The following is a 23,003-nucleotide window of genomic DNA, read 5'->3' as shown; positions in this document are numbered from 1 at the left end:
ATATATATATATATATATACACTACATATTGTATTCGTGGTGGGCAATATGGATAAAATGCTCCATCATTGTTAATCTACATTATGATATCCATCAGTAATTTGCTCCATTGCTCCTAATGGCCTAATAATACCAGCAATATTTCAGTTATAGTTACAGTTAAACCACAACCAACCAAAAACATACAGTGTGGGAAAAAAAGGCTTAAAATACTCAAATTTACAACATGAGAGTCTACAAGTTGGGACCTTCATCTGTTCTCTGTACTGTGTGTATGTGTTCGCTGTCCATGTAGCTCTGCATCTGCTGTGCAAAGATTTGACCGAGCAAATGTTTCTGGCAGATCTTAAAACAGAGCTGAGATGATTGTATCTGTTACAGCAGCGTAATGTTTTAACTGCAGCTTCTGGTGCAGACTGAACTTTAGTTGACATATGCTGAAGTACACAAATGTCCTGGAAATGAGCTCTGTGATCTGTTTTTCCAGTTCTCTGTGTTCAGTGTTTAATTCAGTTCAGTTTGTTACATCTGTTATCGTGTATCATGTTATCGCTACAAGTGTAGTTTTTCCTTAAACTATCAGAAAGGTGCAGTGCATTGATGTAGCCTCTTATTCTGAGGGATTGTGTCAAAGTTTAAAATCCATGTAAATTTCAACATACTGTATGAAATAGAAAAAAACAACAATCAGCAGCAGTTTGCATGACAATAACTGGAATATTGAAGCTACACTATGTAACTTTTTTCCAATGATCCATGAAATCTTAAAGCTCTCCATGTCCAGCTAGTTTGAGAGTGGCTGTGAGACTGACCTCTCATTCAGGAAACTGTACAATATGAATTATTTAGATTCTTATTTAATATTTGCACAGTAAAATAATGCAGGGAGGGAGAGATGCTGTCGGGCTGTAGTGGAACAGCAGTGATGGTAGCAAACAGTAAAATGTTTGATTAAACCTTGTTGAAGTTAGAGTTTTGTGGACTGCTGTTGTTAGCCTGTTAGCAGTGCTAGCTCCTGCAGGTTATGTTAACCATCTGACCCACACTATTTCCTGTCTACTCCTGCTTTTGGCAACATGTTGTAAATCTCACCTGATTGATTTTGCTTTGACTGCACCGTAGTACAAGAGTTTGAATGATCCTTACACTTCTAACCAATAAGGGAGGTTCCGAGGTCGACGCTCATGGCTGTCAATCAGTGCATGATTAGCTGCTGGAGAACGTTGCTATGGTTGAATAGCAGGCTAGAAAGCTCCTGATTCCTGCATTAACTGAGACAATGAACATAACATGGATCTAAGCAAAGGGCTGGGCAGAGCGTAGGGAGGCTTGATTTCCAGAACTTGTATATTGTAGCTTTAAATCATAAATAATTATGGGGTTGCCCTGGTGACTCACGTACCTTAAAGGCTCAGTCCTAACTGCAACAGCCTGGATTTGCTGTGTGTCGGTCCCCCCTCTTTCTCCCTGACTTTCCTGTGTCTCTGTCACTGTGGTTATCAGAATAAAAGCAAAAAATAACTTAAAATTATAAAGAATTATGATGGAATAACATGGTTGTAGTTTTAGCTTTTGAACATAATTTTGTTGCACAGCACGCACCATTGTCCTTAACTTTTATTACTAATAACTGATTTTCTTATCGCTTGGGGGCAACAGGAACAAGGTTTGACCACAGAATTTAAAACTGATTCGAGCAACACGTTCAGAAAACTATGCTTATTTATGCATCCAGCAGACATGGAGAACATTAGTTTTCATGTCTGTCGAATGTAATTCCAATATTCACTCTCTTTTATGTCCGTTTTTTGGTATCTAACAACTCCTGAGGGAAATATCTATCTGTTTAGCTATGCTCATAAGCTAGGGTGGGAGCCGTGTATTTGATTTGTGTGATATTCTTCCAAGAACTTGGGGGTGTACGATAAGGACGAGGCTGTGCACAGAAAATTTAAGCCACAAGCCAGTAAACACAGGTGCTGCATGTTGTAAAGCAAACAGTTTTTAACTGCACTTAGAAAGCCTTGTGGCTGTTTTTGTTTGTATAGAAAACTTACTGGAAGTCATGGAGATTAAAGATTACAGACACATGAAAATAATCATCATACAAGCATTGGTAAGGACTGGATATCATTATTCTGAGGACACGCCTAAACAATAAGCATACATGGAGCAGCTAAAGTGTAGGACTTACTCACTGCAGCTAGTCTCTAACTGTGTGTGTCTGCTGTGTGGCCCTGAGCAGGGTGTGTTTGTGTGTTTGTATGTTTATTTGACAGTAAGCAGGATAGAGGCAGACAGGAAACATGGAGCAGAGAGAAGGAGTATGACGTACATTGGTATCCAAATGGTCCTCGGCTGTAATCAAACCAAAACTCATTATAAACTGAGTACAGTCAAGTAGAGCTGCAGATACAGGAGATGATTCTCTGTCGGTTCATCACAATGAGCAACCTCTTTTTACATTGTTTTCATGTTCAATAAGGTGTTCTATAAAAATTATTGATTACAGACACTTTAAATAACTACTCAAGCACACAGGTGAATGATGACTGGCCTCCTGAAGTAGGTGCTAATCAGGTCCAAGAGGTTGTGAATTGACCCGCGTCCGTGGTGTTGGAGCACAGTCCGATCCTGCTGAGGTGAAGATTGCCTCAGAGATGAGCAGTGACGCCTGCAGACCCCCAGTGTTCAACCTGCAAAGATCACAAGGCAAATAAGGACATGGAGGTCAACAGGGGGGCATCTGCTCCGTGTGTGTACCTGTTTGAATGAATATTGATTCAGGGTCAACAGGTCAAATTTGATTCATTAGTCTGTTAAACCTTCTTTAAAGCTTGACAATAGATCACTGATCCCTGTGTTAAAGAGCTGCTCTCTGTCTCTCCCTCCTTTGTTCATTACCTCCCAGCTCCACACTCTTGAGTTCATCGTGGTGTAGTTTTGCATAATCCATAGCCCTGATTATTCCTTTGTACCAGTTCTTCAGACCGAACAGCCCGAGTGTGTTTAAATTAAAGTACAGGGGTTAAATTCAGGATGGGAAATGATCGTCCCCCATGGGCCGAACAAGAATCAGTGCAGAGAATACAGAAGTGAACCACGCAATTATTTACACACTTATTTATTATTTGCACTATGGTTTATTATTACTGTGAATGTGTTGAAATTATGAAGTAATTCACAAGGAAACAGGAGAAAAAGGAAAAAGTGATAATGACCATGCAAGGATTTTTTTTTTTTTAATGCTCAGACCCAGATGTCATGTTGAGAGCCTCTGCTCCTCCTGCTGACGTGGTCCTAGGACTGTAAAGTACCTTAATCATTGTGTGTGTTTCTTGCAGGAGAAGAGAGTCGTGAATGACTGGAAACCTGGAACACCTCGCGGCCGGAAGTCGTCAGAGGAAAGTGACAGCCTCAGAGGGCAGAGCGACACCCACAGCCCCACCAGGAAGACGGGGTCGACACGAGGAGGTCGGGGAGGACAGAGAGGAGGAGGCCGCCAAGAGAGGAGAGAATGGGAACCAAGGACACCCAGAGATGGAGAACCTGGGGAGTTGGGAGGGCAGGGACGCAGAGGAGGAAGGAGAGGAAGAGGAAGAGGAGGAGAAGGGGGAGGAGGAGTAGGAGGAGGAGGAGGAGGGGGGACACCAGGTGGCATGGACAGGAAATCTAAGGTGAGTGCAGGTGAACTACCTCAGCTACTGTGCAGCATTTGAGGAGCAGCTTTGATCTTTGATCATTCCTGAAAATCCTGTTTCACCAGTGAACCTGAGACAGTGGTGAACTGTGACTGAGGCAGCGTTCAGACCTGCGCAGGGTCGTGCTGCAAAAAAAAAAACCTGAATAAGGCTCAAATAGGCCAAAGGCCCACAGGCACTGCACTGGCCAATCAAATACATGCAAGCACATGTTACTGGTGAAACACTTTGTAACGTGAACGCCGTCTTTCTACTGTTCACCTGCAAACAATAAAATATTTGCTGCTGTGAACTTTCTAGAGATGTTTAATCCTGTCTGTGTTGACGTGGAGCTGTATCCAGTCTGAACAGTTTTTTATTCATTAAAATGATAAATTATGACCTGTAACTAACGATGCAGCCCTGTGTTGTTTCTTGGACAGGAGTGGGAGGAGAAGAGACGACAGAACATTGAGAAGATGAATGAAGAAATGGAGAGAATAGCGGAGTATGAGCGAGGACAGCGGGTATGAGAGTCACTGTTTTGAAAAGAGAGTTTTAGCTTATCAGATGGGATGAAGTGCAGTGGTTTGCTTTTCTCTACAGATCCTCCAAACTCACAGAGGCTGCCATTGCCCTCCCTCCCATTGCTTTTCTCAGACTCATGTTCGTTGATCTGTTCATCAGCTGCCTCACTTTATTGATCAACTTGAAACAGCATCAGTTACATTTCTCTTCTTAGTAGTGATGTCTGTCCCATGTTGGTCCCCCTGTTGTTACAGTACAAATTCTCAGTGTTGTGAATTGTTCGAGGTAGAAAGCACTGAATCATGACAAGCTGTGTCTAAATGAACATGATCAGATGTGGCAGAGCACTAAATGTGGAATTTCTTTTATTAGCAGGACGGTGACAAACCGATTCGTAACTTCCTGGATGACCCGAGGCGTTCGGGCCCAGTTCCAGACATAGACCGCAAGGAGGGCAGCAGGAGACATGTCAGAAACTGGGGGGGTCTGGACTTTGACAACGTAAAGACAGGAGCGGAGCTGGAGAGAGAGTGGACTGTGAGTAATGTCTGTCTTAAAAAAACAATCTGTGAGAGCTGGTTATGTTCAGCAGGGCTGTCAACAAATTAGACCATTTTTTGGGGTCTTCTTTTTTAACAGTATTCACTTCTCTCACCACAAATTTTGCTCTGTGACCCCTCCTGTCTCTGTAGAGTCGAAGGCCTGGTCTGAAAGGCTCTGTGGACATGACCATGTCCATGACCGGCCGGGAGAGAGCAGAGTACCTGCGCTGGAAGAAGGAGCGTGAGCAGATTGACGAGGAGAGACTGGCACGCCATCGCAATGCCACAGGACAGTGGAGACGAGAGTGGGATGCACAGAAGACTGAGAACATGTGAGAAGGGGGTGGGGAGGTTTTTTACTTATTTATTTTTGACTAGATTTCTGTAAGGCTGTCTGAGGAAGAGCACCAAGCTTGAAAGGTATTGCAGTAGAGGCTGATCCAAGTCTTTTCTTCATGCCCTCGAGGGGCTGTGTTTGTGCAGATTCTTTAAAGCCTCTCGCTGTTTTGCTCTTGACAGCGCCCTTCTTTTTTTTCTGAGCACTAGATATCTCACAAAAGGAAACCTGTCCAGCACAGGATGCAAGCAGCATCAAGAAAAGTAATTAACAAAACCAAACAGCACCCAGACGGTCAGACCCTTGTTCAGATCTAGTTTGTTTGTGTGTCATCTGACCATGTCAGAGATCAAGTGTTTAGGAAGGGAGGGAGGGGGAGTATTGTTTAAAAATGGGGATAACTGTGCACATTGTCAGAAAGTCTTTTCTTGATACACATTCATAGTGTTGCACTTTGTTCTTCAGATGAAAAGTAGCAGAGTTAGTTGTGTCAACAAAGAAAAAGAGCTGAGAGAGAAGTTAAAACACTGAACTCGACAGAGGACAGGGAGGAGGTGAGGATGATAGAAAGTGTTTGAGTGCTTGTCAGTCGGAATAAAGATGCAGACAGAGTGGTGTGAGGAGGAGGAGGAGGACACACTGATATTTTGTTTGTGCGCGTGTGTGAGTGTGTCTGACCCTGCGGCTGTTTTCACAGGTTCAAGGAGGACACATATGTGGCTGCAGAGGGCATCACGTCTGAGCAGGGCAGCAGGAGAGGCAAGTCTTCTCACACACACACACACACACACACACACACACACACTACTAACGTGCGGTTGCTGTGGTTACACAACAGCTGGCAGGACAAGAACAGCAGCAGACCTCAATTCACCTCCATCCCATGTCTCCTGTCTGACCTTATGTCACTCCAACATGTCACATACACACATCATATACAAACACACATCACAGGACACAACACAACACAACACAACACCACCCCCCACCCCAGCCCCCCCTCCCCAGCTAATTAAAGGTGTTATGTAAATGAGAGTTGATTAAGCTTGTTATGTAAATACTTGATGTGTTTCCCTGGAGTCCAAATCAAGCTCTTAAGAGGCGGCTGTGCTGATGTGAGAGGAGCATCAGAGGTTTACCTTTATGGGTGTTGACTGACCGTGTCCTTCAGTGAAGGAAAGAGAAAAACAACAAGCAGATGAACCATCATCCCCGACCTCCATAAACTGACCAAAGTATATGCACAACATATTAAAAACAGATGCTCACCAACAACTACTTGAATGAATGAGGATTGTAATGATTAATCATTCAGTCTGTTAAATATCAAAACTGATAGCTGCTCACGACAAGAACAACACCCACTGTACATTGTAAAATGAATGACTGAATCTGAGCTTCAGCCAAAAAGGCACCAAAGAAGAAATGTTCATGTATTTTATTGGTTGTCCGTTCCCAACAGTGGGTCTGTCCTGTTCCCGGGAATATCTCAGGAATGCCCTGAGGGAATTTCTTCAGACTTGGTCCAAACATACATTTGGACTCAAGGATCAACTGATTAGATTTTTGTGGTCAAAGGTCAAGCTCATTCTGTCCTCACAAAACAAAACGTGTTTGGCCAAAACTCACAAATTCATTCATGAATTACACTAATTATGACACAGTTTAGACACAAATGTCTAAAAGGATGAAATGATGAAGTGATAACATTTTAGATCCAAAAGGTCAAAGGTCATCTTCACTGTGACACCATAATTTTCTGTAAAAACACTTTCCTGGTATTCAACGCTGTAACTCAGGAACAGAGACTGTGACATTATTTCCTGCAACATGATTGGTTGGCGACAACATATAACCACAAGGCTGTAATTCTAGTTATTTTGTTTATGACAGTTATGATCCTGACCATCTTTATGATGGTTTATTTCATGCATGTTGGTTTATTTCAGTCAGTCATCCGAATGATAAAATAATTTGCTGTGGGACTGGGATTACTGGTAATCCCAGTCCCACAAGCCAAACTCTGTTTGTATGGCTCTGCATCTTTAATGCCGCTCTTCTTTTCTACTGAATGTTTGGTGCTTGAAATGCAAATGTAGGTGGTGAATATCTACATGAAACACCAGATGAGATAGAATATTGTCCCATGCTAAAAGAAATAACCAACCAGCACACCTCCAGATGGACAGATTGAATTTAACATAAAGATCTAAACAATCATATTATAACTGCATCACAGGTTTGACTTCAGGAACATGTTGTGTTTAAAGTGCCTTTATTTTCTTTTTAAAATGGTTACTGTTCATGTGAGTGTTTTTAAACTGTAGTTTTACAGTGCAGCATCGAAGTAAAGACAAGTCTGTGTAATATCATATCAATGTTCTGAGTGAAAGAAAAACACGTATGTTTTAAGAAGGAAAACTTTACTTGATAAGACGTGAAGGGTTTAGACAGATTTTGGCTCCTTTATCCCTCATCTCAGTGTCTCAGCATCTCACATGCATCAACTTCTCCAGTGACGATACGTTTTCTCAGAAACAAATGATGTTTACGTGGTTATAATGTCTGCACTTTCTTCCATGGAAAAGGTGTTTGTATGTGTGCATGTGTGTGTGGTGGATACGCTGTAATGTGTCTGTGTGTGTGTCCTCTCTGCAGCCCGGGGGCGTAACTCTCGTGCAGAGCCTCGGGGCAGGGCCTCAGGTTAGACCACAGCATGGGACCGAGATATTACCTTGTGTGTGTGTGTTGTGTTTTTTTTGTTTTTTTTTGTTTGGTTTTTTTTTTTGTGTGTGTCTGTCTGAAGCACAACAGCTGCACCCAGTGCCAAACTCACCCCTAACTCACAAACCTGACTCACACTCTGGACAAAGCAGCTTAGTCCACTGTTAAAATATCATTTAACTGTAGTTTGTCTACACAGACCATCTACCATGTTTATCTAAGTATTGGCAACTCAAATCTGAAAGATTTCATTCTTTAATCAAGCAGTTAAGTTAAATTAGCCCATAGTTGTATGTAAGTCGATAGAGAACATGTGCAAAGTGTTCTACTACACACAGTTGTACCTGATGATTTTAATGTGTCGTAATTTTTAAAACTTATTCTGCTTTGTAATATTCTTTAATATTTGTTTGATTTCTAAAAGAGCTGCATAATAATCTAAAGCTCTAACAGAGTGTCAAATGTAGCTTTCCAAAACCTGCAAATATCCTGGATTTGGACCTTTCTCTGCCCATTAAACCACAAAGACCTTGTGTAAATATTTGCCATCTGTATGACTAAAGTCAGTCAGCTACCACCTCCAGGTGAACAGAGTGTGAAAAGGGAGATTTAACCGTAGCCCATCTCAGGTTTTGCTTTGGAACTGGGTGAACCTCTGTAAGGATTTGTGAATCTTTCCTTGAGGCTGGCAGCACTTGAGAAGCTTCTGACTGCACACACACCTACGTCAGGATGATGAACAGTGTTTTTAAATAGTTCTCAGTATTTGCATGGTCTTCTCTGCACCTCATGGGTGATCCACTGGAAAGTCCCATCACACGTCCAGTGCACTGTGAGAAGGTTCAAACAAAAGCTGGGAATTAACTCTAACCGCTGCTCAGTCCTGGTTTCCTCCATCTCCGTGTGTCTGACTAGATCTGGAGTGTGTATCAGAGGTTATGGCATTACACCTGCCCCACATTAAAGCCTGCACTCGCTTTGGCTGTATTTGTGTGTCTCTACAGTGTGTGTGCGTGTTTCTTTTTTTCTTTACCATTTCTAATTTGTGGAATGACTGGAGTGTCCTCTTCATGGCCCCGGGCTGCTATGTTCAATCTCCTCATCTTCATCCTCTCAGTCTTTGCTTCTCTCCTCACTGATCCCTTCGTCTCTTTTGTTCTTGTAGCTTTCTCTTTCTGACCTTTTTTTATCACATCCTCCCCTTCGAGCGCTGATCCACCTCCCTCCCTGTATCCTCTCCCCTGTTGGAGCTTTTGGTCTCTGACCTTCTCTCTCTTCCTTCCTCCACCACCACCCCCCACATCTGTCCATAATTTTGCCTGTATCCTCATTCCTTTACATCTCTATGGTTTTCTTTCTGCTTCTCTTTTTCTACTCTTTCCTCTTTCTGACTTTTATCTTTCCTTCATTCTTCTATCAGCTCAGTTCTACTTTTCTCTCTCTTTTACGTCACCTTCACTCTTGATCGTGTCCTTTCTTTGTTTTGTCCTTTCCACATAAGCGTCCTCTCTTCTAGCATTTTTCTCATTACTCCTCTCTCATCCATCCTCTCTTTTTCTGTCTTGATGAAAACAGGAGAGATCTTTCCTGTTTTAACACACTAATCCTTCCATAAATTAAAAAAATGACATTTTTTGACTTTAAGATTTGTTACAAAACATCACTAATACACTGAGTTTATTAGAGTTACTGGGCTAAAACTGAACCGGTCTAATGCAACAGGCCTGTAATAAACCCTACCACCTTCATCGAGTTTATAATCCTCTGTTGTTCTTTTTTTTGTTTTAATTGATTAGTTGATTCAACTGTACCATCATTTGGAGGTGTTGTGTGCAGAGAGGTGTTTCTATTATTTAGCCTACACTGAAAGATCTTGATGAAGGTGAGCTCACTGGGGTGGTCAAAATAAGAGAAACTCCTGTCAGTAGAACTGCTGCCTTCCACCTGAAGGCATTACTATACTGACCATCCCAGAGGAAGACACTTAAAGATGTATTTTCTGTGTAAAATCTGTGACTGTCTCTTTCAGTCACACACAGACAGATGCTGCCTCAGAGTTCAGATGGACTCTGCAGCAGTTTGACGCTATAGCACTGCTGCTGCCACACACGTCCTGACTCTGTTGTTATATAAGGTGTTGACTGCAGCAGCAGAAAGAGGAGAAACACACCAAGGAAAGGCTAAAGTCCTTTTGTTTCCATTTAACACTTCTTTACATTACTTAAATATAGTTATACAGTCCAAGATTAATACAGAACATGGTTCATATGACATACATTTATTTTACAAATAGCATATATTTATGTATACATCTGTTTTTTTTCATTAACTTGAACCTACATTTGGTTTTATGTAGATTCTCTGATGCTCTGAGTTTACTCAAATATTCATTATCCCCAAAAAAGAGAAAAGCTCTTCATGGTTGAACAGATTTGAAGTGTGACACGGTGTGTGCCCCATCTGGATCATGAATTTTGATTCAGGCCTTTAAAAACTACTTTTACGCATCACTTGCTGTAGGTTTAATTACCTGGGTCGTCTGAGCAGCAGCTGTGGCAATGAGAAACTCGTCCATCACCTCTTTTCTCGTCCATCAGTCCCTCTCCTCTCTGATTCACCCTTTAGATCAAGTGTTACCAAACAACCAACACTCAACATTAATATGACTAATATCTCTTCCAGATGACACTAAGCGGCCGCCTAAAGTTCCAACATTTGGGGACTTCCTGTCCCAGGGTAGGACCCAGGGGCCCCGAGGGGACCGTGGCAGAGGAAAGGGCAGAGGACAGAAACAGAGCTACAGGTAAATGTGACTTCAAACAGACAGCATCACAGTTGGTCCAAAGATTCGCAGGATGCTGAATTTGTTTTTTGTTTTTTTTAAGATTATAGATCAGTTATTGATTCGGCATTTGTTTTCAATAACTTCATTATTCTTCAGTCTATAAAATGTGACATCATCGCACAGCACAGTGGAAGTTTTCCCGTTTCAGTTGATAACGTCATGTTACATGTCTTTGACAGCATGCATGACAACCGCTGGGAAGGAGAGAAAGAAGAGGAGGAGAAGGAAAAGGAGGACAAGACGAAGATGGAGGAGAAGACAAAAAAGAAGGATAGTGAGGAGGAGAAACCCAAGCCTCCCACAGCACAGAAGGTAGAGGGCCTTGATCTGGTTCAATGATGCAGCAAAGTACATGGACATGTTCATGTTTAATGTGTTTTGTTTACAGTCTCTGTCTCGCTGAAGTTGGTGAAGAGAAATTCTGAAAAAAGACAGTTTCACAGCCAAAACTTGAGTTATCTAGAGCACAGATACTAAAAACACACATATTGCTTACTCAAAAAAAAAACAACCAACCAACATGTCGGAACAAAAGGTTTAGAAACACATAAAACAGCTTGTTATCAAAATTTTACAATCCGATAGAAACTGCAAAGTCTTTGCAGTAACTTTCCCATTAATCCCCTCCTTCCATCTTACCTCAGGTGGAGGAGAAGAATGGAGATGGAGAGGATGATGATGATGAATGGGAGGATGCCAGTGATGGAGAAGAAGATGCGGAAGGGAGCAACTCCACTCACGACGCCAGGGGCGATGAGAAGAAAGACACTGGGAAAGAGAAACCAGCCAAGAGCAAAGACAACTCCCCCACTTCACCCACGGCTCGTTCACGATCGACATCGACAGGAAGTCCCAAAGAGCAGCGCACCCCCAGGCCGAAGGTCCACATCCCACCCCCGGCAGCAGCTCAGGAGTCACCAGAGGGAGGCAAGCCCATCAGCCCCTTCTCCCCACTGGATGGCCACCAGCCTGTGTCCGACTGGGGGGAGGAGATGGAGATGCTGTCGCCCCGGAGCAGCATGGAAGGCGAAAGCCCGCTGAAACCCCCCAGCACTGAGACCAGCCCCCCCCAGGAGCAGGAGAAGGAGCAGGAGAAGGAGCAGGAGAAGGAGCAGGAGAAGGAGCAGGAGAAGGAGCAGGAGCAGGAGACAGAGAGCCAAGCTGCCAGCTCCAGTGAAGCCACTGAGCCACAGAAAGAGGAGGATACAGGTAAGATACTGATCCAGCACCTGAGCCAGAATAAAGAAATAATCAGTTGAATTCCTCAGGATCTTTGTGCCGCGAGGTGAAGTTGGTGTGTGTGTGTGTGTGTGTGTGTGTGTGTGTGTGTGTGTGTGTGTGTGTGTGTGTGTGTGTGTGTGTGTCATGTGGTCCTAGAGACAGAGGGACCTACCCACTTTATATGTCGGTCTGTCTGTGGATGAATATAGCAACATACAGTCACGAAGCTCTACAGGTGTGTATTTGAGAACAAAACGAAGGCCGATCAGGACTCAGTACTTGTGTGTAACAATGTACTGGTAACTAGCGAGTACTCACAGGTCAACATGTCACAAGATGGCCTCTACTTTACTACGTTTCATAGCAGTTTTAAGATAAACTGTCACTGATGACATTCACTTAAATTCATAAATGAAATAAAAAGATGAGTGAGACTTAACAACTGTGGTAAAATTCAATACGTTTTAGACTTTGACTCCTCACACAGTATTTGTAGAGTGCTATAAAATAAATGACCATTAACACCCTTTTGCCGGATCAGTGGACGTCAGCACGGCAGAGGGTTTTACTGTTATGTGTGCCAGAGGCCCAGATCCATCTGAAGGGCAAAATGAGAAAATATTTAATTAAAATGTATAATTATTATACAGCAGTGTTTGCATCAGATTTTTTATTGGTTTATCAGGCTGAGTAATACATTTAATAAAATGTTAATAAATTATCAGTTGTGTCCGAACAGTAATCATATATCAGTGTGTGAGCACCGGCTCTTCTCTCTCTTCACTTATTAAACTGGCTCTGCTCTCTGATCTGATCTCACATCACAGCACTGCTGCCACAGTTTGACTTTATTTTCTGTTCACACCACTTTTTCCCAACCTCTGAGCTGGTCGTCTAATTATGAACGTTTGACCAATCATTGTCACAAAGAACAGGAACAAGTACAAGATGCAAGGGAGGAGAAAACTAATGCAGCAGGCTGCTGTGCTCAGATCTGCTGGAAACTCAAACATGTCATTTCCACACATGTACCTGTTGTTTGACAAATAAGTATTAATAATAATTAAACCTGCTGGCACTGATCTCTCTGTTTTGACAACATATACCATTAGAACACAGTGCGGTACATTTTGGTAATGTTGGGGTGTCAAAATCTGAATCCATTTTTAACTGTACTGTTGTTTTTCAGCAGAGGGGAGCCCATCACCCCTCTCACTGTTTCTGATGTCTCCTGGATTTGTCTCAATAGGAAGTTGGTTTGAGAAGGAAAATTCAGTTTGAAATGTGTCTCTTTGATTTTCTGTCCTGTCTCATGTTCTCTCTCTCTGTCTTGTCCTGTGTTTTTCTCTTTCCTCTCTTCCAGAAGAGACTAAAACCCAGCAGGCGCCGATAGTGTCTGAACCAGAGCCCGCCCCCACAGACTCCCCCGCTGCACTGCCATGTAACGCCACCCACTCTGATATTTCTGTCCCCGGCCCCTCTGAGGTGGTTGAAGCCACTGTGGTGATGGAAAAGGATACACCTGCTGCTCCATCACAAGGTAATAAAAACCTCAAAGAACAACCAAAACAAAAACAAGACTAAGAGAGTGCACAGTGGTGCTTTGAGCTAAATGCTAACATCACAGTGACAAAGCTAACATGCTGATGTGATGATGATGATGATGATGATGATGATGATGATGATGATGATGATGATTATCATAATGATATATCAAATGAGCCTGTGAAACAACTGACAAAGTGAAGGTGTTGCTGGTAGTGATGAACCTACAGAGACGCATCAGCTCAATCTGCTGTTCCCCTCAGCTTCAGAGAAGTGAATGAGAATGAGTTTCAGCACATTGTTTCATTCATTTAGTGGTGAAAAAACGTGATAAACAGAAAGTGACATTGTGACAAGGATTATGTTGGGTGTGATAATAATATAATAATAATAATGAAATTGCAACATATTATATATTCATGGATATACATAGTCAGTATCAATAATAATCCATGACACAATAATATTACAACATAATAATAATAGTGATAATAATAATAATAATAATAATCTTGTTCTGTTTTCATTCGGTCTCACTGCTCTCATTGTTTTTGGCCACATCGTGCAGCTGTTTTCAGGTAAAAACTTTGATAAATATGCATTTAGCTGCTAAAGTCCCTGATATTTTCCTCAGGAGTTGGTCAAAACCAAAATCAGAGCTTAAAGAAAGTGGGTTATGACACACACACCTGCAAAACTGACAGTCAATGTCCAAAGTAGTTCACAGTTACAATTTTAACCTGATGGTGGCGCCAGTGGGAAAATTAAGGGATCAATAAAGTTATTGGAGCTCATCTTGAGGAGTACATGAATGTGTTGTCTGAATTTCACTACAAAGTTGTTGAGATATTTCAGTGAAAGCCTGAACCATAAACCTCATGGTGGTGTCAGGAAAAGTTAGAGTTTCATGATTCATCCTCTGAGGACCATGAATTTCTGCATGAAATCTCATGTTAGTCTATCCAGTAGCTGTTGAGATCAGAGTCTGGACCAGAGTGGTGGACTAACAGACCAATGTTACCATCCCTGGAGCGATGCCACTGCTGTCGCTAAAAATCAAACAAACAAAAGGCCGTCTGAACATAAACATTTATTTTGTTTTTAGAATAGACAAGTGTTTTTGGACAGTCAAACGTGTTGAAGAGATCAATTGAACAGATCACTGTTATTTTTCTCTATTTTTCTCAGCAGAAACACTGGACACTGATCCCTCTCCTGCCGTCCTGGAGACGGACCAGTGCTCCTCTGAACCGGCAGGAGGGAAAGATGACGACACAGCGCGCACTGGGACCGACGCTGTCCCGACAGCAGAGACGGAGGAGTCCTCAGAGCAGACGTCTTCAGGTGCAGTCCTTATCAGTGACTTTGAGACAGTGTCGTACTGTAAGAAATCCCCTGCACCTTTCTAACATCCTCTCACGCTTCATTTTTTTTTTTTTTTTTTTTTTTGGGGGGGGGGGGGTGTTGGCTTGGTGTCGGCTTGGTGTCCTCGTCTTTGTTTTCCATGTTGTGACTCTCGCTCTGCTTTTTGTGTTCGTTCCACCTATAAATAAATAACGTTGGGAGCTGTTTGGCAGCATGACAAACCCAAAGATATATTTATACACACCAGCACAGCATTTTGCCTGGTTTTTGGATCAAAGACGAGCTTGTCACGTCTTCACTGCCTGCTCCAACCAATCAGGACCCCATCTCCTGTTTGAGCCTCCTCCTGACTGTCTTCCGCCTCCTCCTCTTCCTCATCTGTGATGGACTGAAAGTACTAACTCCACCTCCTGTAATGCGTGGTGTGTACGGCCCCTGTTCCTCCACTCCTGATCTCATCTTCCTCTACATGTGAACCCTTTTCCTTTTGTTCCCTTCCTCTTGTGGCTGTGATGAAAATGCTGCCTGCATCACCAAACCTCGATGTGCAGCCTCTCGTTCTCTCTCCTTCACTTCTCCTGGTGTTAATGTGAGTTTGTTAATTACAAGATGAGTCTGTTGATGCTGAAGAGAGAGAAAGAGAGGAATCAAAGTTAAATGTGACCCTTTGCTGTGTGCATCTTGTTTTCTGTACATTCATGGCATCTTGGGAACCAGATGTTTCCTGTTAAACTGCCCAACCAAACAATCTCAAATAACTACTGTGTGTTTTTAATGCCACAGGTCAGAGTAACTTTGCTGCATCATCTCATAGATTCTACTGGTGAATATGTAAAATATTATGCTTCTGTATCCAGCCCATCCCTGCCTGCTCTTTTACTTGCCCCCTATAGTTGCTAGTTGGCAAAAATCACCATTGAATGTCCTGAAAAATCTGGATTTAGACAGTTCACAGATTGAGAGAGCGATGTCTCAGCCAACGTGGACGACATCAAGTATCTGAGCAGAGCCAAACGAGAGCTTGATTAAACACAAGAGGCTCCTCTCTCTGCTCTGTTCATGTTTTGTCATTAGCACTGCCAGCTGCCTGGCTTCAGGGGAGGACACTGTTGGTCGGTCCACCACGTTGACTGAAATATCTCCACAGTTATTTAAAGGACTGACATGGACTGACATGAAATTTTGTTTAGATACTCCTGGTCCTCAGAGGATGAACCCCACTGGTTTGGTGAACCTTTTATCTTTTCATCTTCTGTTACCATGAAGTTGTAATTCAGTGTGAAATATCTTGACAACTAATTTTGTTCAGACATTCCCAGACAAATTTTATTGACCTCCTGAATTTTCAAGGATGAACTGATTAGATTTTGGTGGTCAAAGGTCAGTGTGACCGCACAAATCACTTTTTAGCCATAACTCAAGACTTCACACAGCAATTATAACAGAATTTCACACAAATGGTTAATATCTTATATGATTCTGGTTAAACAGGGATGTAACTTGATATGAGTAACGGTGGTGCAGTCATACATTGGTTTATGATCACATATCTGCAAAACTAATGACATACCAACCATCACTGTGTTTACTGCTAATTAGCAAATGTTAGTATGTAAACATATTAAATCTGTTGAATATAAACAACAGACTCATTGAGCTGCTAACGTGGCTGGAGACGCTTAAGTCTTGTTTCTAAATAATCTGCACATAGCTTAAATATTTCACTACCTCTGTTTGGTTTTTATTTTGGACCAGAAAGCAAAAACTTGTAGGTTAAATATGAAAAAAATGTGGTATTGGGCTCTGATGTAGCTACTAGTTCTGACAGTTCCTTTTGGCCGTGAATGCAACCTTCTGTCTGCTTCGTGTTCAGCTTCTGATTGGCTGGTTTGTAACCTTCCAGTCAGAACTGGACCTCACCTGGTTTCTCTGCATGGCTTCATGATCATGTTAATGGTGGCTTAAAGTGTGTCTGTCATTTTTCCCTTGTATGTTTGAATGTGACTGTTTCCTCTCCCCTGATGAAACAGAGAATGGTTTGTGTTTTTGTCAAGTTGTTTGTCATTTAGTGCCAACTCATAAAAAGCCTTTATTGTAGCCGAGGTCGATGCAGCGGAAGATTCAACCAAACACATAATACCACATGATATTACCACTTGGTGAGTTCTTGGATCCAAAGCACCTCATGGTACCATGAATCATTAGTGTGTACATCTTCAGCCAGGGAGCCATCAGTGGGAACAGAAATCACTCACATCGTTAGAATCAGTACCTGGCTCTCGTCATCGAGATAAATCAGCACATAATCTCTCTGTTGGGCCGTGTCTTTTCTGCACACAGTGGTTTGAAAGTGAACTAAGTGGATAAACCACAGACTAGAGGAAGTCCGTCATTAGCTGCTCTCTTCACATACACTTAGCTTGTGGCTGTGGTGTTATCACTTTGACTAATAGCTAAGTTTTTAAAAGCAAATATTTTAGATCAACTTGTTCCCAGGTTTTCCACTGTGTAAAAATCGATGTGTGGAAAAAAAAGATTAGTTTCCTCGCACTTTAAAAATCCTCCCAGTGATCCTTCAACAATTTCCCGGTTTGGGATCATTAAAGTACTTTGATTCATGGCTGACTCATCACTAAAATTGAGAATAAAAATTAAGTTGACTCATCCCAGTTATATGTCTAATCTGACTGTAGTTTGTGAGGGAGTCACTAGGCCAGGCAAATTTAAGTTGTTCAAAGGTCAAAAGGATTTAAAAAAAAGTTTAAACAGCTGTCAAACAACAGTCATAATCAAAAGCAGAAAAACAAAGTTGGTTTGTTCTTGATTGGACTCGTGATAAAAGCTGAAGTAGCAACTACAGCTGAAACTGCACGAAACAGACATTTGAAGACGTAACCCTGGAAAATAACGATGGGCCATTTTCACTCTTTTCTGACATTTTATTATCAATAATTTATTAAACAGAGAATAATCAGCAGATTTATTGATTATAAAAATGATAATTAGTGGCTGGTCTATGTGGCTTTAACCTCTACAAATTGGGTCCAGCTGAGTCTGTTGGTTCCTGTACACATACATGTAATCAGTCTGTGTTTACTGTCACTCTCTGACAAAGACGTAGCTGAAACATGTTGAAATTATCTTTAAGTTCTTCATTTATGATGTCTAATATAAAATGGAAAAGGCAGGTGATTACAACCATTATAAATGTAAGGAAAGATTACTGTGGGCCCCTTGTGTCAGTGTAAAAAGACACAGCGATTGAATTTACACTTGTCTTGATGACTCATTTGTGATAAACAGCAGAAGTCAGATGAGCTCATGTGGGCATTGTGTGTGTGTGTGTTTTTTGCACATGGACACAATCACACAGTTGTGCTGATGTAATTGTTTGACAGTGTTACTGTGTGTGTCGGTGTCAGGGTGGAGATCAGGAAACCAGGGAAATTAGAGGCACAATTAAGTTTTTAAAAGGCTTTTCAGAGGAAATGAGCTGCAGCCTGCTGGACAGATGACGGAGCAGATAGAACAGATACCGTTTGAAGGCTGATTGAATTAAATCTGCTGATGTTTCTGAGGCTCCACGCTGGAGAATCTGACAGTGGATGGAGATGAATGACGTGAATCACTCAAGTACCAGCAAACACCCCCATTAAAATTCACCGGATCTGTTCCGCTGGTCTTTGAGTCAGTGCTGTACATGAGACACGAGCAGAGGGAGAAATGTAAGATGTTCAGTATTTATCGAAGAAAACTTCACTTTCACCTGAGTCTCCACTGTGGTGTCCATCTGAGAAGATCAACTTCTTCTGATAAGCGGAGAATCCATTTTTCTCTCTATGGTTTTCTATATGCAGGTGGGGTTATAACAAATTATTATGTTCATTATTAATCAGTCTACCAATAGCTGTTTTATTAATAAATCTTTGACATTTATGGCTTTGATATTTTGGGAAATACACCTGTTCAAAGGTTTATACTGCTCTCATTTCTGTATGGTAAATATGGCTACTGCCAACACCCTGCTAACCTAGCTTAGCACAAGAACTGCAGATAGCCTGGCGCTGCCCTCCTACCAGTATACTACATGTGAAACTCAGAAATTATCACTTTATAACAGAAACTATTATGTGCCACATTTCTTCATGCTCCAAAGACTAAAGTCCCTACCAAGAAAAAACCTCCATAAAACAGCATCTTTTTGTTTGTTTCCATTCTGGTGTTTGTACAAATTAAAGCAACAAGGTACAAGGTGCTGGTAGGTGGAGTGACGCCTTTAGACAGAGGCTTTGTGCTAAGCTAAGCTAACTTCTCATTTCCCAAAATGTCAAACTTTTTTATGTCAAGAACTGCTGAAAATTGCCGTTTTCAAGTTCCCAGATCCCTAACGGCGTTGTCTTCTTTAGTCTTTTGACCAACTGTTGAAATCCCACAGATTTCAGGATTTTCAGTGACATTTAACTGAAAAAAGCAGCAAATCCTCTTCTTCTCATTGTAGTTTGCACTCATCTGTATAAGAAGTATGTTTTCTTCTGTCTCCCAGTGACTGAGAGTTATTGATGATGACAGGATTTCTCTTGACGTGTTGTTGGACTTCTTAACACTTATTGATTAGTTCTTCCTCTCCTTTGGTCAGAACATGTTGTGCTGAAGATTTTAGAACAAAGTGCAGATTTGTGATGTAAAGATTGGGACGTGTTGCTACACAGTTGACACGTGATCGGTTTTTGCGGCTGCAGGGTTCAGTCTTCATGTGAGTGTTTGAGAGGAACTGAATGAGCAGAGTGACGGCAGTAATGCTGCTGCAGTCACAGAAAAGATTCTCCCCCGGGGATGTTTGCTGTAAAAATGAGCACACTTATGGTACTGTGATCTGCTTAGGATAAAAGCATTAAGCTTAGTGGCACAGAGTAACACACACACACATACACACACACACACACTCGCACACACACATGCTGGAACAGGAACATGTGAGTGCACCACCACTTCCTCCCTGTGTTTGTATCAACAGGCTGAAGCTGCTGGGAACAAACAGACTCACTTCTGAGGAGGATGGAGAGATGAGAGGAAGAGGAGACGGCTGAAGAGCATCACACTACTCATCACTGGAGTGGCCATCACACATATAAATCTAAAAATAAAAACAATGATTTGAACTGTCATGGGGAGGAGGAGGAGGAGGAGGGACCGGCATCTTTTCAGCGCTGTCTCTGAGCTGTTTTTAAATCTTCAGGATCAATGGGTCTGATCACCTCTGAGGGGTCGCCATCTATTGTCTCACTCTGTTAGATACAGAGATGTCAAGAGTAAAATGTCCATCAGTCACTGGTTTTCCACACTGAAAAGCTTCATGTTGTGTTCTCACAGTGGGGTCTCAAGGTTTTCTCTACTGCGAGAATTTGTCTACTTGTGTAGAAATGTTGTGTCACAGAAGATGATGTAAGACGTTTACTGAGGAGGTTTTCCCTCCGAGACTTTAAGTTTATGAGTTGACCCCGTCGAGCCTGGCAACTGTAGTCAGCTGAGCTGTGACGAGTATTGGTCATATGGTCTCCAACAATGACCGGTTACAGTTACTCTAGAAGGCTTTCAGCTCACCATTTTGGAGGTCCACATCAGTGTAGTGACTGTGTTGTTGTTGTTTTCTTTTTCTTTTTTTTGACTGCCTCAGGAACAAAAAAGGTTAATTTCTGTGTTTGTTTTAGCAGGAAAAAGAGAAATTCTTGATGACTGATTCTGTCTCTTTTCGGTGCCAGATTGTTAGTTTGTTAACCTCACCTCTGCTACTAGAGTCCTGCGTCTACAGATAAAGATTCCACCGATTCTTACACAGCTCTCATGATGGACAGTTGTTTTTTTTGGAATGGACTAAAAAACAGTGGGTGATATCAGATATTCTATTTTTCAATCCTTGCATTCAAAACCTTGAACATCACCTACAATGCAACTCAGTTGCTGACAGTCATAGATTTGGATGTGTAATGCTAGAAGTAGCTAATGTAGCCTCGAGGAGGGAAGAGGAGGAGTGGGCTACAGAGGTCAGCTAAACTCACTGTCTAAACTGTCTGTCTAAACCCACACCCCCAGATTTTTATTTTTATTTTTCAAACTTCTAGTTTGCAGACTCAGCCAACACTGATTCATAAATTTATTAAACTTCACACAGCTCCCTCTAGAGACACTTTACACTACGTTAACATGTACAGTTATTCTTCCCCAGACCCTGTTAATCAACTTTGATGTGTAAAATCGGTGGAATTTCCCTTTAACATGAATTAATTTGCCTGTTAAACCTGATGGTTAATTGACTAACATACAAGCTCCAGTGTTGGATTTAGAGACTGATGAGACTGGAAACAGATTTAAAGGATCAGACTGCTACTTTTCCTGCAGAACAACACTGGTTAACCTAGGCCCACTAAACACTCTTAAATCATCTTCATCTTTTTCTCATCAGTTTTTATCCAGACGTCATTTACACCGTTTATTTTTAAACTGTTGCTCTGAGCTTTTTCTTTTAACTTTAAAGCCTCTGTGACTTTTCCTCAGCAGTGATCTCAGCTCCAATATAATGTAGTGATGGGACTCCACCCTCCAGCCTGCCCCGCTCTGTGGTTTTATTTTGTCCTTTTAATTATTCTGTAAGATTGTACAAATTTTTTTTGTGACACTTTTTTTTTTAATCATCATCAGAGAAAATATTCTAACACATCAAACAGCTTCAGTCTGACTGTTTACATGAGCTTCACTGCAGGTAGCTCATGATGCGTTCAGTGTCATTTACTTTATGTTCGACATCAGAGCCGCTGGACAGGCCTGCTGTGTGTATAGCAGAATAACTGACTTCAGTAATCCTGTCGTTCAGGTGTGGAGCAGACTGGCTGTTTCAGGAATAAACTCTGATGGTTTTGTCATTTCTGGCTGACCCTCTCACCCGGGTTAACTTGTGGGATCAGGTGTCTTGCTTAAGGGCACTTTGGCAGAACATCATGTGACATCTTCACACCTATCCCTCATCTCAAAATACCAATTATGTACTTCAAGCAGTCAGTGCATTTGCTATTTTATTGATGTGATTCTGTGTCATAACCAGAAAACATTTTATAGTTTCACTGACGTAGTCTGTGCTTTCATTTTGAGACTCTGATGGGTTGTGAATCATCGGAGGCCACTTCTACACAGAAATCTGTCATATCCGTCTGGTGAGATTTCCCCTCTCCCCTTACATAACACACTGCCTCTGAAATAGTTTGTTTTTTTAAAATCAAGGGTTTCATTCCAAAATGCAAAACAACCTACTTAAAAAGACAATAGTGTGTTATCGGTTTTATATTGAAAATATATATATTTTAAACAGCCATAATAACAGTCTATTTGGAAATACTTGGATTAAAGTGTCTCAAGTGTACTAACATCAATTACTACTTGAGTTAAGAATTTTGGGCTGCAGTGTTTTTTTTTTTTTGTTTGTTTTTTTTTTTAAATAGTTTATTTTGAGATGAAACCCATCACTCATACCTCAGCAGACCAAGGGCTTTAGTTTGGTTTGTTTTGGAGTTTGTGCTTTGTTTTCTGCAGACAGCTCGGCCTTTGAATCATGTTAGCAGTAGCGGCTCACCTGTGGCGTTTGAAGACACAGGGATAAATGGGATGCTTTAATATGTTGTGTTCTGTATCAGAGGAATAAAAGTGGTGCATTTGAAGTGAAAGGAACTGCAATATGTACAGTTTTTAAATGAACATTCCACAGCTGGGTGTTAGTGCAAAATGTAGCCTGTGAGCTATGAAAAAATATTTTGTTTTCATGTTTTTCAGTTTGTTTGTTTTGGTTTTCTTTTTGCATATGGATGTTTATTTTTCTGAGCTTCGATAACAGATTGTATTTAAAGCAGTAGATATTTCAATGTACATCCATTTCCGCGACGTCTTCCTGTTTGATATATGAAATCGCCCTGACAACTAACAAGGTTTGCCTTTTAGGAGTGGTGTGCAGCTGTTTTAAAAGAACGATCAGGACAAGCATGAATCTGAAACTGTAGCTTTTTAATGTCGTCTAAGCCATTGATGAAATAAGTGTCTCCATCAGCTCACACATCAGAGACAGAGTCCAGATGTTTGTGTAGCTTTCCAAAGTGTGTACCCACATGAAATGTAAAGCACACTGTTGCTTCAGTTTTGTTTTTCTCATTTAGCCAATAAATGTTTTTCTCTGA

At 41.5% G+C, this 23,003-nt stretch overlaps 1 protein-coding gene across 5 annotated transcripts in view; it reads left to right on the top strand.

Annotated features, from left to right (window-relative positions):
- The window catches only part of ccdc9 (coiled-coil domain containing 9), a 26,618-nt gene extending 3,615 nt beyond the window's left edge, over nt 1-23,003 (top strand). The window contains exons 5-17 of one of the 5 annotated variants that reach the window (XM_071496088.1): nt 3,345-3,677; nt 4,124-4,207; nt 4,581-4,745; nt 4,901-5,082; nt 5,785-5,846; nt 7,746-7,790; nt 10,494-10,614; nt 10,836-10,968; nt 11,301-11,775; nt 11,806-11,865; nt 13,241-13,417; nt 14,611-14,766; nt 19,802-23,003. In XM_071496088.1, coding sequence (XP_071352189.1) covers nt 3,345-3,677; nt 4,124-4,207; nt 4,581-4,745; nt 4,901-5,082; nt 5,785-5,846; nt 7,746-7,790; nt 10,494-10,614; nt 10,836-10,968; nt 11,301-11,775; nt 11,806-11,865; nt 13,241-13,417; nt 14,611-14,766; nt 19,802-19,806 — 1,998 coding nt within the window. In that variant the 3' untranslated portion in view covers nt 19,807-23,003. Of the gene's footprint in view, nt 1-3,344; nt 3,678-4,123; nt 4,208-4,580; nt 4,746-4,900; nt 5,083-5,784; nt 5,847-7,745; nt 7,791-10,493; nt 10,615-10,835; nt 10,969-11,300; nt 11,866-13,240; nt 13,418-14,610; nt 14,767-19,801 lie in introns of all 5 variants that reach the window. The other 4 variants (XM_071496087.1, XM_071496085.1, XM_071496084.1 and 1 more) reach the window with 4 other exon arrangements.

This window comes from Trachinotus anak, unplaced genomic scaffold, assembly GCF_046630095.1.
Source record: "Trachinotus anak isolate AG129_WGS33_773 ecotype Australia unplaced genomic scaffold, CSIRO_AGI_Tana_v1 ptg000014l, whole genome shotgun sequence".
NCBI classification, from domain to species: domain Eukaryota; kingdom Metazoa; phylum Chordata; class Actinopteri; order Carangiformes; family Carangidae; genus Trachinotus; species Trachinotus anak.
The sequence above is the reverse complement of the archived record's forward strand: the minus strand, read 5'-3'. Positions and strand labels throughout refer to the sequence as shown.